Genomic DNA, 23,617 nt, shown 5'->3' with positions numbered 1-23,617 from the left:
CCCAACAGAAATAAGGTCACCAGAAAGACATGCTCACAGCAGCACTATTCATAATGGCGTCAAATACCTACTACCTAAAATGAGTACACATTGGGATATTCACACAACAGATCACTATGAATCTCATAGAGAGTATGTATTTATGATTCCACTCTATAAGTTCTAAAACAGGCAAAACTAACCTAGACATTTAAAAGTCAGCACGGTGGTAAGCCTTCATTAGTTAAGAGACTGCAGGGTTGCTGGGGGTCTCTACAAGATGCACTCAGTGTTTAAAAATTCACTGAATTTGAACACATATTTATCTCCTTTTCTGCATGAACACGGTACTTCAATCAACAGTTAATTTTTTACCAGTTAATTATAAAAGTCATATATTAAGTTTCCACAAAAATCTATTTGTGCCTGACCAGGTGTTGGCGCAGTGGATAGAGCGTCAGACTGGGATGCGGAAGGACTCAGGTTCGAGTCCCCGAGGTCGCCAGCTTGAGCGCGGGCTCATCTGGCTTGAGCAAAGAGCTGACCAGCTTGGACCCAAGGTCACTGGCTCCAGCAGGGGGTTACTCGGTCTGCTGAAGGCCCACGGTCAAGGCACATGTGAGAGAGCAATCAATGAACAACTAAGAAGTCGCAACGTGCAACGAGAAACTGATGATTGATGCTTCTCATCTCTCTCCGTTCCTGTCTGTCTGTCCCTGTCTATCTCTGCCTCTATAAAAAAAAAAAAAAAATCTATTTGTGGGAGACAAGACATCCTGAGAGTAATTGCAGTTCCAATCCCTACTTATTTGAACTACTTTGGCTAATCTAGCCTTTTTCTAAACCTCCAAACTATTTTAAATGTTTGTTGAGAAGTCTCATCCTCTCTTGAGAGTCTATGTGAAATTTTTCCCTCTAGCCAGCGTCCCAGACATACATTAAATCTGCCTGCCCACCCAAGAGTTAAGTTGTCCCTTAGTGATATTTTACCAATTCTCACGTTTTTACAGACCTGTTGATAAAAATTCAGTTTGTTTATGCTTTCAACACACATGCACCTACAGGCAATCTCTACCCCCACCCCTACCAGAGTTCAACAGGCTAGGGATCACAGGGAGTGTGACAGGGCCCCTGTGTAGCAGGCATCCATCCCATGAGGAGGAGGCACATTCCCCTCCACAGCCACTTGGATGGAGGTCCAGCTCTGGCTTGACCTTCCAGCCCCTACCACTCCTCTCGCAACAAGGGCCTTCTTGGTGGGCTACTAGCCAAAAAGCAACTGAACCAGGAAGTCAAAGCCGCCCTGCCTGACCACTGCTGGGAATTTGGACACCTCCCGCCATTTCCTTCCAGCCCCACTTCAGCTCTCGTGTCTCCATCTCCCCCAAGTCAAGGGTAGAGAGCAAGTCTGTGCCCAGCTGGGAGCTCAGCTGAGCCTTCTGGGAAGCAGTCTCAACCTGTGCGAATGCTGCTCTCAGAAGATAGTCCTTCACTTGGTGTGACAGAGGGGAGAGGAGATCACCCTAAATCAGTGGTCCCCAACCCCCGGGCCGCGGACCAGTACCAGTCCGTGGGCCATCTGGTACTGGTCTGCAGAGAAAGAATAACTAACTTACATTATTTCTAATTTATATTTAAGTCTGAACGATGTTTTATTTTTTTAAAATGACCAGATTCCCTCTGTTACATCCGTCTAAGACTCACTCTTGACGCTTGTCTCGGTCATGTGATACATTTATCCGTCCCACCTTAAAGGCCGGTCCGTGAAAATATTTTCTGACATTAAACCGGTCTGTGGTCCAAAAAAGGTTGGGGACCACTGTATTACAGCCTTATAATTAGGGAAAATATGGAAACCACAGAAGGTTAAGTAAGCATCCTCTGGAATGTTCTGGAGTTTGTGGAACACTACACACTGACATAAAAGATAATCCCAGTATCTGACACAAAGAGACAAAATACAAAGCAGTGCTTCCTTGAGTATGTGTATCTGCATAAAAATGGGCCGGAAAAATGGACATAAACGTAAACAGGTTTTGCACTGATCACATTTAATTTTAATTGCACAAATTATTTCGTACAGGTGCTCCTCACTCTGCAGTCACTAGGCACCTTTTATTTTTTCATTTGAACAAATGTTTGCAGTAAGTCACCTGCAAAGCTGTGTGTGTGCCCGCTGTGACAAAATATTTCATCACGTGGTATACGGGGAGAGTGGTGATAACTCCACACTCAGTTGACAAGGCATGACTGGGAGAGTGCTGTGACGGGTCAGAGGAGGGGAGGTTGTGCCTGTGAGCGAACTAGGAAAAGCAGCCTTTAAAATAGGCTTTGAAGAAGTGGAAGTTATTTCAGTGAGACTGGATGTTGAGTTGATTTTTTTTTCCTATAGCTTCACAATTGGCCATTAGGGTCCAAAGCTGAGAACAAAGCTCAGTGACCTGTGGTACAATGAGAGCCCCCACCAACTGGAACAAATACTTCCTTGAGAGCTTACCAAGAGGCCCATGGAGCTGTGCCTGCTGCCACAGATACTCTCTCAGCCTTTCCCTGCTCTGTACAAGATTGGGTTCTGTATGTGGCATTTAGGGCAGTGGTCCCCAACCTTTTTTGGGCCACGGACCGGTTTAATGTCAGAAAATATTTTCACGGACCAGCCTTTAGGGTGGGACAGATAAATGCACAAAATAAAATTATGCAACCAGCGTAAAAACTGTGGTATTTTTAAATATAATTGCCGAACTTATGCTATTTATTGGGCTAAGTTAAAGGAAGAATGAGCATGTCTTCATTATTCAGGCTGTATTTAAATTTGTTATTCTGACAATGTTTCATGTTATTTATTCTTTCTCTGCGGACCGGTACCAAATGGCCCACAAACCGGTACCGGTCCACGGCCCAGGGGTTGGGGACCACTGCCGTACATAGTTTCACAATCTACCATTAGCTGAGAAACACTTTGTTATAAACTACAAAAGTCTGCAGCATGTGTGAAGTAAACCAGTGAGAATTAAGCCATTGTTGATTGTCATTCTAACTGGAACATAATGCATACAATTTTCTCAAAAGAGAAAAACAGAACATGTATATAGAACTAAACAGATATGCTAAATTTTTAACTCTGCATAAGCTAAAGGAGAATAAGGGTTGGCTTATAACTTATCCCAATTAACCGAGAATATTACATGTCTACCTTTTTTTTTTTTCCTGAAGTTGGAAACGGGAAGGCAGTCAGTCCCGCATGCGCCCCACCGGGATCCACCCGGCATGCCCACCAGGGGGCGATGCTCTGCCTATCCGGGGCGTTGCTATGTTGCGACCAGAGCCATTCTAGCGCCTGAGGCAGAGGCCATGGAGCCATCCTCAGCTCCCGGGCCAACTTTGCTCCAATGGAGCCTTGGCTGCGGGAGGGGAAGAGAGGGACAGAGAGGAAGAAGAGGGGGAGGGGTAGAGAAGCAGATGGGCGCTTCTCCTGTGTGCCCTGGCCGGGAATCGAACCCGGGACTCCTGCACGCCAGGTCGACGCTCTACCACTGAGCCAACTGGCCAGGGCCACATGTCTACTTCTTTTTGGAAGCAAAAGACAGAGCCCTCCAGTCCCCCAACTTCCTGTAAAACAGAAACAAATTCTACAGTTACCACAAGTCAGTCTCCTTCTTAATGAACCTCTCCCTCAAACACTTATCTACTTTAAATTCACATACTCCGGCGTCTTTGTGGGAATTATTTCCAAGGCCATGTTAAAAAAATAAATTCGTAACCAAAAATCAGCAATCACTAGTCCTTGAAAATCCTTGTTGTTGCCACATATTTCCAAGGTCCACTTAAAAATTAAAAATATGTTCAGTTTCATATAAAATAATAAAACATTCAATCAACATTCTTATAACGTGCTGCAACTTCCACAGAAGGAGATTACGAAACACTATCAGGGCATCCAAGCCTCCTTGTGAAGTGCCATCCTCAGGAGATGATGAACTACTCTGAGGAGTGATCCTAAATATCCTAAAATAAAATCCACGTCGACTTGCACTCATGTTTAAAAGCAACTAAAATATTCACTGTTCAACATAATCACCACTGGTCACATGTGGCCATTGACCAGCTCCAGTGTGGGCAGTCCACACCGAGCTGTGCTAGAAATGTACAACAGACAGTGGGTTTTGAAGTCTTCGTACTAACAAAAGAAATAATCTCATTGATAGGTTTATATTGATTATACACTGTCACAATGTTTTGTATATGTTGGGTTACATAAAATGTTAATTTTACCTTTTAAACTCTTTTTAATGTGAGTACCAGGACATTTATAATTACATGTGACTCACATTATAATTTTATATATAAATAGTTCTGCCACCTTTGACCTACTACTCTTTTTTACCCAATCTCTTTGAGTATCATAAAATACATAGATTTCTACATTATAATCAAAGGCAGTCTTCACCCAGAGTGGGGTCCACAAAGGAACCAACATGCAAGTGTCACTACAGATTCAAGGCCATTCTTCACACACTTCACGAGGAGGCTGCCTAGAAACAGCTCTGCATACAGGCCCAGGGCATCAGGTTTTCAAATCTAACTCACCTGGCAAATGATCATGAATTTGTGGACTGACGGGTGTACTGCAGACTCCAGTGAAGTCCAGAGTATTACCCAACATGGCATTTATCCTTTGAAAGACACTGGCATTGCTACATGTGGAGAGAGCTCGTGCTTCCTGGTTGTCCCAGCGATCTTTTATCCTTTCTGCTTCCTTCTCCTAGACAGAGAATGAACATTTAGGTCTTCTACACTCCTTATGACAATAGGAGACTTCAGAGCCCCTTCCTCCCAAACCGACACCATGAGTATATAAAGTAAAGAGGATCTGGGTTTCCTGTCTAGATATTAAAGTGTTTACTGTGAGCAAGGTGCCCTGAGAAAACTGGCTCAAGAACTCTCTACTCTAATGAAATGTATGCAGGAGTCACTTTGGCAAGGTCAGTGGCAGCATAAGAAGAAGCAAGTCTGAAGTAGACTAGGTGCCTTCAACTCAAAGAGAGGGGAGGAGACTTGGAGGTGGTTGCTAATTGATATAAGGTTTCTTTTGGAGGTGAAAATATTCTAAAGTGAGATTATGACTGCAAAACTGTAAATATACTAAAATTCACTGAATTATACATTGAAAGGTAAACTTTATCGTTATGTAAATTATATCTCAATATACGTGTTTAAAAAGTGTGGTTCATCCATTTATTGGCAGTACCTTAACCTCAGTGCCTCAAGTTCCCCACCTGTGAAATGGAAAAGGAGTATTTATCTACCTTTTGATATCTAAAGCACCAAGCATGGTGCCTGGCAGCCTGGCACATGGTAGCTGCTATTGTGACACCTGGAGATAGGATCACAGGAGAGGACTTGGTAAGGGTGGTACAAAGGGAATTGTTTAAATAAGTTGTGGAATTGTTTATGGTCATTAAAGGTATATAAAACTCATGTAAGACAGTACCAAATGAAAACAAGTACTCCAGAGATACAATCAGAAATTGAATCCCCACAAAAAAACCAATTCTTTGGGTATTCTCTAGCTTAGTAAATAACATTACCACACACCAGGTACCCTAGAAGAAATCTAGGCATCCTAGTTCACTCTTCAATCTTCCTTGCTCACCACATCCAGTGGCTGACATAGCAAGTTACAAAAGGGGTTGGGGAAAGGGAAGTAAAGACGGACAAATACACAATGACAGAAAATGATTTGACTTTATTTGATGGATACACAACACAATCAACAGTTCAAACGCTGTAGAGATGTTTACCTAAAACCTATGTACTTTTATTGATCAGTGTCATCCCATTAAATTTAACTTTCTAAATAAAATTTTTAAAAATACTGGCTGGCAGTCCATCTTCTAAGGGGAGTCTGACTCCTAGCTCTATCCTTCCCAGTTACCTTAAGGAAAATAAACTAAAAACAGACCAAGTAAGAAACAAGCACCTACGATCTCATAGCTGGCCCTTCAACAAAACTGAGAACAGCGTAGGCCCTAGGGTCACTTTGTTTAGGCTACCAAAACCCACGTAAGCATAAGAATGACAACAAGCATTTAGTTTTATGAACTGTGCAGGATGTCCTTAAAGGGACACACTTGAGTCCCTTGTCATTCTCAAGCTTTTAAAAAGACTGGTGTCCTCTGCAAACTGTGAGGACCAGAAAAATTCACAGTCCGTGACACAAGGCCTTTCACAACTGCAGATTTCTAAAGCGATTCTCCACTTCACTAGGGCAACTTCACAAAAGCAAAAACACAGCATTTACAATCAACCAGCAGATCTGAAGGCTCCACATTTCCTTGACTTACTGCCTTATAATTAACAATCACCAACTGCCTGCCATCTATAGTGAACATCTACAGTAAGCAGATTGGACAGATTCAATCAGAATAAAATTTTGAAGTCTAGAAAGAGAACTCAGGTCTGATCATGCTGTGAACCACAACACATGTGCTGTAGCTACAACATGCTGTAAACTTCCACAGTCCTCTAAGCTGAGGGTGCTCAGAGGAAGAGACTATACTGGAAGTGAGGGTGAGAGGAAGGGCTAAAGAGCACCGAGAGCAAAGGAACAGGATCGAAAGTGGTTCAGTGTGTGGAGCACTGGGTACAGAAGAGAGCACACTGGAAGGGCAGCTCACATGCCAGGTGAAGGAGTTGGGATTATTGTCTACAACAGAGGTTTCCAAACTTTAAAAGGTCCCTGTTAATATACAAAAAATAATCTAATTTTTACTTACTGTAACATATGTAATACATATGGGTTCCCACATATACAGGCAAGGTAATGATAACCGTATGAGTGTTAGAAGGAGACCATGACCAACCACACGAAAGATGCGGAGGCTGGAGAGTCAGGGAGGAAAGTGTCCCAGACATCCGGGGAAGACACTGACCTGGAGGCCTCAGGGGAAAACCTGCTTCCCAGGAGGAAGGGAAGATCTGAGAATTTTACCATCTGAAGCAGTCTTAAAAAACCTAATCAGGAGTGAGCCTAGCCAACCCTGTCCCACTGCCCATGCTGTTAGGCACATATACCACAGCCTCAAACTCAAATAAATGGTATCGGGAACGACTCCCTCCCTCCTCTTCTCTCAAGTACACCAAATCAGAGATCTAGAGGACTCTGTGATATTAAAATAAAAGTAAATGAAATGTTCCATTTATACCTAAATGGCATAATCACATCAGTAATACCCAATGGTTTGCCTTGAATAACCAATTTGGAAGGAAAAGAAAGGATTAAAGCCAGCAGTATCAGCTGAATCAGACCTACAACCTCCCTTACGTGCACAATAGAAATAAAAATAGTAATATCATCCCACAGGACTTTTGTGGAAGAATGCACAAAATGTGCTGACACAGTACCTGGTACCTGCTTATGTGCTGAACAAATGAACGTTAGCTATCAGTGGTGTCATTATTATGATACCAAGAGGTCAGAGGCCACCACAGGGATCCTTGAGGAAAAGAATCTATTTGCTCATAAAGGGGAAAATATATACTAAAGAGCTAGGCCAACTATTCCTTTGAAGATCTCAAGCCCCTTCATGCCTAATCTTGCTAGTCAACTGATTTTAAAAAGCTTAATTGAAAGACTAAAAATGTAACACAAATCAGACTGCTCAAAACCTGAACCTACTATAGAATACAGTGATCCTTTTAAACTCTCCCCCTCTAAAAAAAATATGAATGAATTCAGTTTTTCATTTTCAAAACACAAACCTCCTCTACTTCCCTATACTTAAAAGACCCATTACTTTGTACAGTGTATCTTGTATCTTAACTTTCATGGATTTACAGGTCTGAGTTCATACCCATGTCTTATCCCAAGGAAAAACAGTATTTCCCTGCTTGGTAATGCAATCATGACCTGATAGCTTTCACTACGATTTTTGGCATACTTTTCTATAAAGTGAGATCGTTTGCAGTTTTTTCTACCTTTATTTGGTCTTTCACTATGGACAGGAAAGTATGCTTTACAACAGATCAAAAATTTCCAAGAGAAGGCAAACCTGAGTGCTACTGTGAATCATGGCTCAACAGGAAAAAATAACTGGCAATGCTTAAAGAAAAACAATAATTCTTACTGTTACTGGCTACAAACAGCCTCCAGATAAAAAGAATGGTTCATGAGGAATCTCTGCTAATATAAACTTTTTTTTTTTAGCAGGTTTCAATTTTCCTCTTTGCAACCGATTAACATTTGACACTCCCATCATGAAACAGTGGTTTCCTTTGGCAATAATCCTTGAAGGGGAGGGGAAGGGAGGAGAGGGGAGATTACTGTGTGGAAAAAGCATTCCCCTTTTCCACAGGGGTAGAATTCTCTCCAAAACTGATTTACTGCTTTGCAAAACAGAAAGAACACAGGCTTTGGAGTACAAACCTAAGTTCACCACTTACATATCTTCCCTGAGAACTTGTTTGCCTCATGTATAAAATGGAGGACCAAGTACTTACTCTATAGCAGGGGTCCCCAAACTTTTTACACAGGGGGCCAGTTCACTGTCACTCAGACCACTGGAGGGCCGGACTATAAAAAAAACTATGCACACTGCACATATCTTATTTTAAAGTAAAAAAACAAAACGGGAACAAATACAATATTTAAAATAAAGAATAAGTAAATTTAAATCAACAAACTGACCATTTCAATGGGGACTCTGCTCCTCTCACTGACCACCAATGAAAGAGGTGCCCCTTCCGGAAGTGCGGTGGGGGCCGGATAAATGGCCTCAGGGGGCCACATGCAGCCCGTGGGCCGTAGTTTGGGGACCCTTGCTCTATAGACTTTATAGTAATGAGAGATATATAAAGCACCTGGGTATAATCAATAAATACCTTATTAGTGACATATGTTCCCCAATCCCACATAGTTAATTAAGTCATGTTATTCAGAAGTATGATTTCAACTTATTACCTTAGTCAAGTCCACCAAGAAGCATATGTACTTGTTCAGCATAACTGGACTGTCTGCAGGTTTTGGGGGTTGTTTATTTTGCATTTGTGAAACATTCAAAAATTTTAGTGTTAGGAGACTTCCCCAAAGCCGGGCAGAGCAGTAAGGGCAGGAAAAGCAGCAGCATGGGGAGCTGAACAACAGAGCAAATTTCAGACTCTTCAAGTCCAAAACCCAAGGGAAGTTTGTGTTTCATCTTAAAACTCCTGAATGTGCCTGACCAGGTGGTGGCGCTGCGGATAGAGCGTCAGATGGGGAGGCAGAGGACCCAGGCTCAAAACCCCAAGGTTACCAGCTTGAGCGTGGGTTCATCTGGTTTGAACAAGGCTCACCAGCTTGAGCCCAAGGTCGCTGGCTTGAGCAAGGGGTCACTCAGTCTGCTGTAGCCTCACGGTCAAGGCACATATGGAGAAAGCAATCAATGAACAACTAAGGTGCTGCAATGAAGAATTGATGCTTCTCATCTCTCTCCCTTCCTGTCCATCCCTATCTGCCCCTCTCAGTCTGTTTCTGTCACACACAAAAAAGACCAAAAAAACCCCACAAAAAAACTCAATATAATCAAGCAACACCTCACCAGTCATTCCTGAGGTGGGTAGGAAAAGGCCCTCTCATCCACAGCTCACCACTCTGCTTGGGGGATACAACCACCTGCTGAGACCCAAACACCCAGAGTTAGTGTGTGCCTGGGGAGCAGCAGGACCACTAGCACGGCAAAGCTCCAGCAGGACCACTAGCACGGCAAAGCTCCAGCAGGACCACTAGCACGGCAAAGCTCCAGCAGGACCACTAGCACGGCAAAGCTCCAGCAGGACCACTAGCACGGCAAAGCTCCAGCAGGACCACTAGCACGGCAAAGCTCCAGCAGGACCACTAGCACGGCAAAGCTCCAGCAGGACCACTAGCACGGCAAAGCTCCAGCAGGACCACTAGCACGGCAAAGCTCCAGCAGGACCACTAGCACGGCAAAGCTCCAGATGGAGTGGTGGGTGTGAACAGACAAGCCTAGCATCTTTCTGTACCAGGGCCTCAGTGGTGATATTAAAACAAAAACACTGAAACACAGTTCTTTCCCCCAAGAGAACACAACAGTATAGTTAGGGGAAAAGAGTAGACTGGGTGGAGGAGGGAGAATCAAATTAGCTCCAGGAGATGAGGAAAAGAGATGTTGGTTCTGCTTTTAAACCTGTTGGGTTTAACATGCCTCAAGACATATTCATCCAGGAGGCCAATCAGAAACTAGGGGTCTTAAGAACAATCAGAGCTCAAGAGCTCAACCTAACACCTGATCACAGAGAGAGAACAGGTGCTACAGGAATACACAGGCCCTCTGTGTAAGAGAACAAGAGTAAGTCAAAAGAATGAACCATAGGGAATGTGGCACTCAGAGGGAAGAGGAAGCCTCTAAGTACCAGGACAAGGAAAGGTCTCAGACAGAAGGAAAAAATAAAAAGGAAGCCACAGAATCTTATGAACCAAATGGGAATTTTAAATAAAATGAAATAATCAGAGACTGATGTAACAGAGGTCAAGGTACATGAATTCTAGAAATAATGCCAGTCGGGAAATAAAGAGACATGGGTTCCAAGTCTTGGTTCATCATAAACTTAGAACAATCACTTTTCACTCTAAGCTTAATTCTCCTTGTCTATGAAAACAGACATTACAATCCAAGCTTGGTATCAACTCCAAGCTACACCTGGGAGACAGGTCTCTAACACCTTTTAAACTTCCAAAATTATAGCTTAAAAAAAAATTACAGCTTAAAAAAAAATTCTCAGGAGAAAGGGAAAACTCAGGAGACAGATGGTGTCAGAGCCATAAGCCAGGAGCAAAAAACCAGAATGCAGAAAGCACAGGTGTTTAATAAGAGATTAAGTGTTCTGTCAAAAAACACACACAAAAGAAAACCCAACCTGCTCATCTAGGTAACTGCTTTCTTTCTAACAGAGAGCTACCCCTACCTTTATCAATGGAGATCTCAGGCCAAGGTGTTAAACCTGTCAGGATGGTACCTATATCAGTAAATTTCACATGTCAAGAATAAAGAAACTTTAACACCATTATTGTCAAGTTACTCTCAGAATCAACAGCTACATGCCACTGTGACCCATTTTAGCACACAAATCAATCTGCACACCTGCCCTCTGGGGATTCTCCAATTACCTCAAGGAAAGGCATCACAAAATGAGCCTTAAAAATTCAAAACAGTGTTAACTCTCAGCCTAAAAGGGTGCTCCAACCATACAGGAATACCAAAAAACAAAAGTAGAACTCAGAGGTTATCCATGCCTCAATGTTCTGCACAGCTGAAAGCAAAGCCCATTTAGTCAGAAATACCCTCACACCTGAGGCTTGTTATTTAAAACACATTATATTTTAAGGAAGCAAAAGAATCCCTAACAGGGGGACCTTTGAATAGCAAAAAACTCACTGAAAATTACGTCTATAATGTAAATTTAACAGTGACACTTAGATACCCGATTTTTAAGGAAAGCCAGATAACTTTCCTCTGAACTATTACATACACACTTTTTAGTTCAATCTTCTCAGCCAATATATTATAAGTTAAAAAAAATGTCTTATTTGGGGAGGTCCAATCGAATGTGAAAACTTTCCGCATTTGGAATCTGAGCTTACAGAAGATGACAAGCTCTCCCAAGTAGGTCTAGCTAAAACAGGTTACAACAATGGCAGGAAAGAAAATGAAGGGCCTTTCCAAAGCTGCAATGTGGGGGCAAAAGGAACAAACAAAAGGCTTAACAAACACTAAAAGGGGCCATCAGTGCTTCTTGGTTTTAAGTCAAACAGAAAGAAGCAAAAATTCTTTATGCAACCTCCTCTTCTCCAACCTCAAAGTCCAACTCCTTTCCCACCCCTCAATCCTACCCTCCCAACCCCATCCACCACCCCCGCTTTCTGGCAAGTTCTCCCCAGAGTCCATACAGCTTAGATACTAACTAGGAAAAGCAAATTTGCAACATAGGATGGGATTAGCACAGGTCTTCCATAGGGAAGAAAATAATTTGCTATTTGATTCCATGAGTCTTGCACTGCCTCCACCAGAAGCTATTGAAGACAACAGCCTAAACATTAATCTCCAGGTTTGGTATGCAGTCCTGTCCCAAACTTCCAGCCAGAACTGCAAATTCATTAATTAATTTGCCTTTTAAATAAACACATAGTGATTTCAGAAATAGAAGTTTAGCTAAGGGACTGGGAGGCAATGAATGAGACAGTCTGCACAGATAGTATGCTAGGTCCTAGCATATAAACATTAAAATACCAGCAGAGAGTGAATTTAGCCACCCTTCCCCTCCTCCCCCACATTCTCAAATACTGAACTCAAAGATGAGGATTTAGCCTGTAAAGGTAGCTAGAGAAGCAGCTGGAGACAGGTAACATTTTAAAGTTTCCATCTTTCCCAAAACTTCCCAGACCACAGTGGGGGAAAAAGCCATCTAATTTGTATTTGAGTCTGCATTCTCAAGAGAAATGGCTTTGGCAAAGGCTCTAGATATGCTCTTTACTGCTTTATGCTTTAACTCCTTTGGAAATAGGACATAAAAATAAAGGTATCTATCCTTTACATGTGCTAGTGTGGCTGTGTACAGCACTGGGATTCTAAAATTGCCCCAGAATGAAAGTCCAGACCCTTATTCCTGGCACAATTCTATTTGATGCCCTGGGAGCTCATCCCAGAAGAATTTACCAGGTACTGCTAAAACCTTTATTAATTCTTCCTGGAAATCTAAGAGACAGGATTATGGAAATTTTAGCTAAGAGATAAGAGGTAAGATTTAGTAAGCCCCATTCTACTTTCATAGGTCTTAAAACAATGGTATAATTTCAAATTTGCCTTGTCTCAGGAGTTTAAAGTCAGTGCAACTGTCCTGAAAAGGGCAAGTCTTGGTGCAGAGGCCTGGAAGGGTCACCCCCACAGTGGGAGGAGCCTGGCAGCTCCAGACCTCTGGTTCTCTCAGTATCAGCTAACTGCCCTCACATACATCATGGAATGATAGACACAGCACATTCCTCTTGCTATCAACACTGCCACACTAAAGCTCAAAAGACCCACTGGGCCTTCCCTGCCACCAGAGTCCTCCTATGTAGTTAAGGTTCACTGTGACCAGCTCATAGACTACTGTGTCTTCTACACAGGTACACCACCAATATTCCCTGACCCCTCTGACATACCAGAACACAGTGTCATAGGTTGAGCTATGGCACCAAAAAGACCTAGCTTTACACCCTGGATTATCCTTTAGTGCCCCTGTGATGTGATTTATGAACACGTTTCATAATCTGCACAATGGGAGGTGGGTAACCTAAAAGGGATGTTTTAAAACACAGCCCAAAATGCCCCTCAGGTGAATTCAGTGTCTAGAAACATGTTACCTTTGTTCCATATGGGGCTTACAATTTTTTTAATTGCCTCATTAAAACAGAGAGAGAAGCCCTGGCCAGTTAGATCCGCTGGTTAGAGCGTCATTCCAAGACACCATGGTTGCATATTCCATCCCCTGTCAAGGCACATATGGGAAGTAACCAATGAATGCACAGCTAAGTGGAACAACAAACGAATGCTTCTCTCTCTTTATCTCTCTCTCCCACTTCCTCTCTGTCTCTCTAAATCAGTTGATCAATAAAAACAAAATTTAAAAAGAAAAACTTCAACTTAGAGGGAAAAGATCCATCAACTCCGGGCCTACACTTTTGAATCAATCTAGCCCTGGCCAGTGGCTCAGTGGATAGAGCAGCAGCCCTGGATGTTCCAGGTTCGATTCCCAGTCAGGGCCCACAGGAGATGCAACCTGTTTCCCTCCCCCTCCCTCTCTCCCTTCTTTCCCTCCAGCAGCCAGTGGCTGTATAGGTTCAGAGTACCCCCTCCCCCCAGGATAGTTCTTGGAGCTCAACCTCAGGCACTAAAATGCTTCTACTCAAGCACTAGCCCAGACAAAGTTGCTAGTGGAGCTCTGTTGGGGCACATGTGGGAGTCTCTCTCTCTTATCTCCCCTCCTCTCACCTAAAAAAACACACAGAGGAAATCATTCCTTTCCTTCCTCTCCCTCGACTCATTTAAACTACCTCAGGCTCCTGAAGGAATCTGGGTTTGCAACGCATTTTAAGGATTAAAAACAAAAACAGCTTGGTGACCTGAAAATACTAAGATAGCTATTATTTAGCTTGTTAGCTAGTTTGGTGTTGAGCCTGGAGTCTACCTTCATCGCCTCCCTCCACACTCTGTAGGCGCCAGTGAATACGACAGTGAAGAGGATCACAGAATCAACTCTTATCAAGCGCCCAGGGCCTGAGCCACCATCACCACCTCTGCATGGTTGCTCCAGCATCCTGTCCACCAACAGACAGGCACAGCTGCCCCAGCCAGGACGCCTAGCCTGGTTATAGGACAACGCTTGGGAGGGACAAGGATGCACTTACAAACGGGGTCACCAATGTCCAAATCCTAGTTCTATCAAGCGGGCATGCACTCCCAGGCCACTCGAGTTCAAGTGAAATCACTGTGACAAAGACAAACTCAGCGAGCTCTGGAAAGCTGCACCTGTCGCTGGTCCTGAGGGCCTCCCCGAACTCCAGAAACAACTTCTTTCCCCCAACGACAAAAACAACCCCACTAGGAACCACCATCATCACCACCACCACCACCACCACCACCACCACACCAAGGCTTCCAAGGTTTTTTTGGGCTATTTGGAGTGTTTTTGTTCACTTTTAACCCTGCCTGTGTCCCTAAGCTCAAAGAGGACCTGAGCTCACGGGTAGAAAAGGACCCTCAGTAGCTGGTTGGCAGCCCTCCGCCCGCCTGCCCCTGGCCAGCAGATGACGGAGCAGTGCGCTCCAGCGCAGCGGTGGCTCGGTACCCAGGGGGACAAAGCAGGCAGCCGCCAGGGACGTGAGGCACCACCAGGAGCCCGGGTGGGTGCGGTGGGGTGGGCGGGCCTGCGTGGTTCCAGGGTCTCCTTCCTTCCTTCCCAAGTCCCCGCCACAGGGTGGCATGCAAACGGGCCGCACACGAGGACGTGCTCCTTGGTCTTTCTAGGCCCTCTGGCCTTGCGTGGGCGCTCAAGGAACAAGGCAAGAGAGTCAGGGTCGGCCTGAAAGTGGAGGGCACCAGGCTCAGGAAAGCCCGGGGAGTGACGCCAGGATGAGCCAAGGTGTGTAACCTTTCCTTAATCCGAGGCTCCAGGGACTCAGGGTGGGCACGGCCTTCCTCACAGCGCTCGGGCCAGGTGGGCAACCCGGCCGCTGCTCCGCTGCACCTGTGGCCATAGCCCAGACCGCAGGACCCACACCCCGACTGGGCCCTGGCCCGGTCCTGGGCTGAGGAGAGTCCGACAGAGCGGAGGCCGGAGGCCGCGGCTACGTGCACGCCTCTCCTCTGGCCAGGCGCCATGCCTGCATCGCAGCCTTCGCCTGCAGGTCTCCCGGCTCCCATATCCCCAGGACCAACCTCAGAGCCACGGGTCCCACAGGGCGAAGCTGAGTCGCACGTGTTCGGCCACCCACCCCCGCGAGACCCACCTGGCCAGCCCAGCTTCTGCGCCAATCGAACGTGTGAAGCCACGTGACCTCCCGGGCTAGGGCAGCACGCGCAGCACGAGGGGCCGATCCCTCCGCCTTAAAGGAGCCGTACCGCTGCCGTCGTGGTGTTGGCAGGGTGGCCGCTGCCAGCAGTCCCGCCCCACCCGGGCGCCCGCTGGGTACAAACGAGACTCGCGGGGGGCACTGGGAGGCGCGTGAGCTCCGGCGCCGAGGCTTCGGGGCTCACGTGCGACGGCTACAGGAGAAAGAGGCGTTCCGGGGGCAAGGGTTTCCTTCTGTGCGCTCAACTCCCGTCTGGACAAACGCTCGAGGCCGCCGGGAGTCTGCAGCACAGCTCAGAGGCCCCACTGGCCGCCCCCACAGGGCTGCGGCGCCTTTAAACCCAAAGGCCCTGAGTCACGAGGAGACGCCCTGCCCCCCCCTTGCCACTCACCCCTCAGCGAGGCCCCACGCCCGCCGGCATGTGACCCGCACCCCGCGAGCACAGGGGCTAGGGAGGGGAACCCGCGGGCCGGCCGAAGCTGCGCGGACCGTTAGCTGCCGCGGCCAGGACCGCCGCCCGGCCCCGCCCAGGCAGACGGCGGCGGCTCTTACCAGCGGGAACGCCATAGGGCCGGTATGGTCCTGCGGGACGGACGGACGGACGCGCCGCTGGCCGGCGCGGCAAGAACGCGCACACACGTGCGCACTATTATTGCAGCAAGCCACGCACAGTGCCCCACTCCGGACCCGCTTATAAAGCCCGGCGGAGCCGCCCCCCGGCTAGATGCGAAACACCTGTGCCGGCCCCGCCCGGGCGCCCGCCCCGCCCCTTCCAGCGCGCCGGGCCGAGGGCTTGGCCGCCCACCCGGAGCCCGGCGCGGGGTCGGGGGCAACCACAGCCACAGCCCCCCGAGGCCCGAGGCCTAAACATAGCGTGCCACTCACCTAGTGACCCTAGTCAAGTCACTCATCTTGCTGGGCCTCAGTTAACCCTCATGAAATGGGAAGCGATTTACAAACCCTGCGACGCGGCGGCAATGCTTTAGGTCAGTAAAGCCTCCTTTCCAGTGTCCACGCTCCGCTCCTTCCAAGGACCCCTCCAGGGCGAGAGCCAACCCTTCCGAGCCTGCACCCCGACTTCAGCAGGCGATCCCCTACTAGGCCGGCTGCTCCTAGCACCGGGGCGCGGGCGTCCGGTGATTCCAGGAACTTCCAAAAACACTGAGGGTCATCTTTGGACCGCAGTTCCCTGGGGAAGCCGCTTCCGACGTTCCTGCCAGGTTGTGATTGGAAGGTTTACCAAGAAGGCTGGAAAGGCGTCCTGGGTTGAGATAGGGTGAATGGCTGGGGCAGGGGCGGACCGGAAGCTCCAGGCCAGAGTAGAGTTGGAGGTACCATTCTAGGCGGGGACACCAGGTGAAGGCGGAGTAGGGGCTGAAGAGGTGGCTCTATCTAACCACGACGGAGAAAATGCGAGCTGATAACCTCAGGAGGGAAGCTTAGGTCCTGCAGACAGCAGGAAACTGCTGAGAACTGTAAACGGGAGAATGGCAATATCAAGGTCTTTTAAGATGGTACCGGAGACTTAGAGGTTGGATAGAAAAAGGGGAGAGACCGGGAACTGGCATAAGGAAGAAAAGGACCAGCGTTTGTACAACATTTCTGAGTGTTTTCCGTGTTGCCTCATCATAATATATTTATCAAGTACTTATTATGCTCCAGGCTCCTCCTGGCAGTAAGAAAGGCTGCTGCTTGCCTGGCTCTAATGGCTAAGGGGAGGGGGCTGAGTGCTGTCTCTGGGCAGTGGAAGGAGAGGAAGTCAGTGGTTTGCCTAGTGTTTCAGGAGTATGAATGGGAGAAGGTGGCCAGGGTAAGAACAACACTGGAAAAGCCCCCAGGAGGACTCAGAGTGACAGTGAGAGCTGGCCTGTCTCCGTCCACAGAATATCCCCATACAGAACCTGCTTGGATTCCTGAGGTCATGGGCAGAGAGGGTAATGTCCACAGGGGCAAGGTAAGAGGTCCTGGCACGCCCTAGCCATGGTCTGCTCCACCAGGTCTTCATCTGCTTAGCCATCTGCCCTTCCTCAGAGGGGCCTATTCCAGCTGCCAAGGAACCCACACCTCTGGTTCAGCATCACTAGGGCCCTTCCTTCTCTAAGAGGAGCCCGCACCCAAGTCTCACCCTGGCCCACAAACAGCACAAGATACAGGCCGGGTATCTTGCTTGTCCTCTCGGTGCCACACACAGATACAGCAAAGGATCCAGTGAGGGGGTGGACAAGAGCACCTAGAACAGACATGGCCACCATACAGCCGCAGGCTGGATCCGGCCTGTGTAATGAGTTTATGCGGCGCGCGATTAAATTTTTAATATTTTCTGCACGACGCACTGTGGAAATGAAGTAAGTGGAACTTTTAAATCGTTATACATAAACTACAATATCATCAGTAATCTTCAGTTCAACTTATATTTGTGAACAAACTTTTTCTTTAATGAATCTAAATAAAAGTACAAGATCAAGATTGAATGATTTACATTTGGAGGCTGTGTTAAGAATAGCTACTACAAATTTAGAGCCAGATATTAAAAAGTTATAGGAGATGCAAAGCACCTTAAGGTGTCACATTAGTTTTTTTGTTAATTTGTTGTACTAAATTAGTTACATTTATTTGTAAACAAATTACATAATAAAATTTTGTTTACTTAAATAAATCATTTTTGTATTTAACATTTTTTAATTTTAATATTTCGTCCTGCCCGTGAAAAACGTTTTCTTTCTAATCTGGCCCAGGGGCAAAAACTGTTGGCCATGCCTGACCTAGAAGGTGCATCCAAAAGAGGAATGGGCCAATGGATACCTTGCAGGAATGAGGTCCCCGCCCAGCCAACTCTTTCAAGACAAGCTGAAAAAAATTTTTTATGTGAAATCTGGCCCTGGCCAGTTGGCTCAGTGGTAGAGCGACGACCTGGCATGCAGAAGTCCCAGGTTCGATTCTCGGCCAGGACACACAGGAGAAGCTCCCATCTGCTTCTCCACCCTCCCCCTCTCCTTCCTCTCTGTCTCTCTCTTCCCCTCCCGCAGCCGAGGCTCCATTGGAGCAAAGATGGCCCGGGCACTGGGGATGGCTCCTTGGCATCTGCCCCAGGCGACAGAGCGATGCCCCGGAGGAGCAGAGCGTTGCCCCCTGGTGGGTGTGCCGGGTGGAACCCGGTCGGGCGCATGCGGGAGTCTGTCTCTCCCTGTTTCTAGCTTCAGAAAAATACAAAAAAAAGTGAAATCTTCCTGATTTTTAATGTGATCACTAACTCAGGTTAAGAGCCAAGCCCAACAACAAGTCCAGGGACCCCATGCAACTCACTGGCTGCCAACCTGTGATCCTTTCCATCCCTTCCTCCTGCCTTACCCAAAGCTGGAGATAAGAATCTGAAACCTGGAACAGTGCCCAAGGGAATAGGTATCTGGGAGCTCTTTCATATTTTAAAACTCCCAGCTATAAGAAAAGGAAGGCATCTTTCAGTTGACTTGGGACAGAAATTTCTGATGCTTAAACCCTTCTTCCTAAACTTTCTGTTGTAGGTAATAATAGAATAATAGCTGGCCTTTGCTGACCACTTATTTACTTCTGTGTTTTACCTGAGTTAACCCATTTTGCAGGTGAGGAAATGGAAGGTCAAAGAAGTTAAGTAACTAGCCCAAAAGACTCCCCGCTAGAAGTAGAAAAGTGAGACTCAAACCCAGGCAGGTTTCTGGCTTCAGAAACTGAAGTCTTAACCATATAAGACAAAACTCGTAGTACCCTTATGTATACACTTTGTACCACCTGACCCCAGAGCTGCCTGTACGTGTTGAAGGAAGGGGTGGCTGAGTTCAAACACAGTCATGGCCTCATATGTGGGTGAATCCTGCTCCCTGCCCATATTGGCCAGGCCTACAGGGTATATGGGAACCACAGTACCTCTGACTAGGTTTCCACGATCCACAGGGCAGGCTGTGGAAAGTAGCACAGGTGGAAATATTAAGTGACTTGATCAAGTCCCCACAGCTGGTCACTGGCAGAAGTAGCAGGAACAAACAGGCAGCATTATCCATTCTCCCAGTCAACAAACAGCCTTTGAGCTCAGCTATGCCTGGCACCATCTCTGCAGGCAAGCCCCAGATTTACAATACAGGTTTTAAGTGTTAACTAATTGGCTTGACTAGTTTTTAAATGCATGTACGAGGGAAACGGGAGAGATCCTGTAGTCTTTTATATGCTCGGGGTTCAGTGCTCCTGCGGCAGGCAGAGAGCTGAAAGAAAAGAGACTGCTGAGAGAAATCCTTTTTCTGGCTGAAAAAGATCAGAAAGGGTATTCTCTTCGGAACTCAAGACCACAAGGTAAAGTGAGCTCCCAGTCTCTGCTCAACTTTTGCCAAGCTCTGTGCAGAAGAAACCATGTTCTTTGTTGTTGTATTTTTATGTCTTTTTAAGTGGGATGAAAAAAGTGGATCAGCCCTACAAGTCATTATACAGAAATGTAAATCTATAGTGAATTAAAGATATAAATGTTAAAAGCATTACTTGGACATGCCCTGCCCAGATAGCTCAAGCGGTTAGAGCGTCATCCTGGAGCACAGAGATTTGCCAATTCAATCCCCTGTCCAGGCACATATAGGGAGAGACTGATGTTCCTGTTTCTCTCTCCCTCTCTCACTAAAATCAGTCAAAAAAATTTTTTAAAGCACTACTTGGACATTTCTTTGAAGAAAATATTAAGAGAATATTTTTATTGCCTCAGAGTGTGGATAGATTTTGTAAATATGGAATAAGCACTGGATATAAATCTAAATTGATAAATTTAACCATGTTGGAATTTAAAAATTTGGTTTATCAAAAGATAGTTAGCCTTACCAGGCAGTGGTGCAGTAAATAGAGCGACAGACTGGGATGCAGAGGACCCAGGTTTGAGACCCCGAGGTCGCCAGCTTGAGTACGGGCTCATCTGGTTTGAGCAAAGCTCACCAGCTTGGACCCAAGGTCTCTGGCTTGAGCAAGGGGTTACTCAGTCTGCTGTAGCCCCACGGTCAAGGCACATATGAGAAAGCAATCAATGAACAACTAAGGTGTCGCAATGAAAAACTAATGATTGATGCTTCTCATCTCTCTCCGTTCCTGTCTCTATCTATCCCTCTCTCTGACTCTTTCTCTGTCTCTAAAAAAAAAAAAATTTAATCCCTGGCCAGATAGCTTGGATGGTTAAAGTGTCCCAAAACACACAGGTTGCCAATTCGGTCCCCAGTCAGAGCACATACAGGAGCAAATCTATGTTCTTGTCTGCCTGTCTCTCCCTTCCTCTCTCTCTATAAAATCAACAAAATAAATAAATAAATAAATATTAAAGGAAAATAAGATATTTACAACTTGAAAAGACAAGCCATAGACAGGAAAATGATATTTGCAATACATGGTCTACAAAGGTCTAGTTTCCAGGAAATATAAGAACTTTTTCAATGAGGAAAAAAGACAACTCTGTAAAAAATGGGCAAAAGATAGGGACAGGCAATTCCCAAGTGGAAACCCAAATAGCCAGCAAATATACCATTAGATATCTGTGCTCACCACTAACCAGGAAATGCTGGTGAAACCACAGTGGGATCCACTTCACCTGACTCAGACAATGAAATTTCACCATGGCAGAGTCACTGCCAGTGAGGGTGTAGACTGGTTCAGCCACTTTGGTTTATGGTTTTATTATCTACATTTTTTTAAATTGAGGGATAATACACATTCAACAGAGTGCACAAATCTAGGTGTACGGCTTGATTTTTTTAGCTACCTATATACCTAAGGTAATCACCGCCCAAAGGATTCCATCATGCCTCCTCCCACTTTATGCCTTCTCCTTGAGTTAACTATTATTCTTACTGCTTTCCTTGCAGATTCCTTCTGTCTGGTCTAGAACTTCATATAAGCGCTTGGTTTCTCTCATTCAACATGTTATCTGTGAGATTCATGAGATTCATCCATGTTGTCCCATGTAGCAGTTCGGTCCCTTCTTTTTTCTTTTGGCTAAATAGTATTCCATCAGATGAATATACCATCATTTCCTTCTCCAGTCTCCTAATTTGGATTTGAATTGTTACCAGTTGGGAGATTATTATGAATAAAGGTGCTATGAACATTCTTAGCTACTCTAGTGAGCAATTTGGCAATATTGTCAAGTTGCAGATGTATAGACTCCACGGCCAGCAACTCCACTCCTGGGATAACACATTAAAAGAAGCTTTCACATGTGTAAAAAGAGGCATAAGTGAAAATGCTGGTAGCCCTGGCCAGATAACTCTGTTGGTTAGAGTGTTATACTGACATGTAAAGGTTGCCGGTTCAATCCCCGGTCAGGGCACATACAGGAACAGATGGATGTTTCTGTTGTGCTCTCTCTCTTTCCCTCTAAAATCAATAAATTAAAAATATTTTTTTTAAAAAAATGCTAACAGGCCCTGGCCAGTTGGCTCAGCAGTAGAGCGTTGACTCCCAGGTTCGATTCCCGGCCAGGGCACACAAGAGAAGCGCCCATCTGCTTCTCCACCCCTCCCCCTCTCCTTCCTCTCTATCTCTCTCTTGCCATCCCACAGCCAAAGCTCCATTGGAGTGGAGTTGGCCCAGGAGTTGAGGATGGCTCCATGGTCTCTGCCTCAGGCGCTAGAATGGCTCCAGTTGCAACCAAGCAACACCCCAGATGGGCAGAGCATCACCCCCTAGGGGCCTTGCCAGGTGGATCCGATTGGGCACATGCAGGAGTCTGTCTCTTTGCCTCCCTGCTTCTTACTTCAGAAAAAAAAAAAGTGCTGACAGCTGTATTAGTCATAATCAGAAACATAAACTAACCTGAAATGCCCACCAACAGGAGAGTGGGTCAGTAAATTATGGTATTTCATACAATGGAATACTACATATAAGTAAAAGTAAATGACATAAACTAATCAAATCAATGTGGATGACTCAGAAACAATATTGTATAAAAAAAAAGCAGGATCACCTGACCAGGTGGTGGTGCAGTGGATAGAGCGTTGGACTGGGATGCGGAGGACCCAGGTTCAAGACCCCCCGAGGTCGCCAGCTTGAGCGCGGGTTTATCTGGCTTGAGCAAAAAGCTGACCAGCTTGGACCCAGGGTCACTGGCTCAAGCAAGGGATTGCTCGGTCTGCTGAAGGCCCGCGGTCAAGGTACATACGGGATGGCCTGACCTGTGGTGGCACAGTGGATAAAGCGTCAACCTAGAAACGCTGAGGTTGCCGGTTCAAAACCCTGGGCTTGCCTGGTCAAGGCACATATGGGAGTTGATGCTTTCTGCTCCTCCCCCCCTTCTCTCTCTCTCTCTCTCTCTCTCTCCCCTCTCTATAATGAATAAATAAAATCTTTTTAAAAAAAAAAGGTACGTATGGGGGCGCAATCGATGAACTAAGGTGTCGCAATGAAAAACTGATGATTGATGCTTCTCGTCTCTCTTCGTTCCTGTCTGTCCCTGTCTATTCCTCTCTCTGACTCTCTCTGTCCCTGTAAAAAATAAAATAAAATAAATTTTAAAAGGAGAATCTTTTTGCATACAATTTTAAAACATACAATACACTACTATCATTCAGTCCAATGCTATATGTTGGCTAGGAATACATCTGTATGTAATAAAAATACAAAAAATATAAGGCATTGGCCCTGGCCTGTTGGCTCAGCAATAGAGTGTTGGCTTGGCACGTGGATATCCTGGGTTCAATTCCCAGTCAGGGCACACAGGAGAAGCAACCATCTACTTCTCCACCCCTTCTCCTTCTCTCTCTCTCTGTCTCTCTCTCTGTCTCTCTTCTGCAGCCATGGTTCGATTGGTTCTAGCACATTAGCTCTGGCCACTGAGGATGGGTCCATGGAGCCTCTGCCTCAGGTACTAAAAATAGCTCAGTTGAGAGCATGGCCCCAGATGGGCAGAGCATAGGCTGAACGGTTGCCGGGTAGATCCCAGTTGCGGCACATGTCTATCTCCCCTCCTCTCACTTGAGAAAGAATAAAAAGAAAAAAAATGTAGGGCGCTGATAAACAGAAAATTGAGAATAGTGATTT

General features: G+C 45.9%; 1 protein-coding gene across 8 annotated transcripts in view; it reads right to left on the bottom strand.

The window, feature by feature from the left end:
* CPEB1 (cytoplasmic polyadenylation element binding protein 1) overlaps positions 1 to 16,834 on the bottom strand; it is a 74,266-nt gene extending 57,432 nt beyond the window's left edge. For 2 of the 8 annotated variants that reach the window (XM_066239768.1, XM_066239769.1), the window contains exons 1-2: positions 16,136 to 16,340; positions 4,567 to 4,741 (exon numbers count right to left, since the gene is read on the bottom strand). In XM_066239768.1, coding sequence (XP_066095865.1) covers positions 4,567 to 4,741; positions 16,136 to 16,150 — 190 coding nt within the window. In that variant the 5' untranslated portion in view covers positions 16,151 to 16,340. Of the gene's footprint in view, positions 1 to 4,566; positions 4,742 to 15,520; positions 15,673 to 16,135; positions 16,342 to 16,468 lie in introns of those variants that run through there. The other 6 variants (XM_066239770.1, XM_066239767.1, XM_066239771.1 and 3 more) reach the window with 6 other exon arrangements.
* Positions 16,835 to 23,617: the final 6,783 nt, after the last annotated feature.

This window comes from Saccopteryx bilineata, chromosome 7, assembly GCF_036850765.1.
Source record: "Saccopteryx bilineata isolate mSacBil1 chromosome 7, mSacBil1_pri_phased_curated, whole genome shotgun sequence".
Lineage (NCBI taxonomy): Eukaryota > Metazoa > Chordata > Mammalia > Chiroptera > Emballonuridae > Saccopteryx > Saccopteryx bilineata.
Note: the sequence above shows the minus strand (reverse complement) of the source record. Positions and strands in the feature narration are given on the sequence as shown.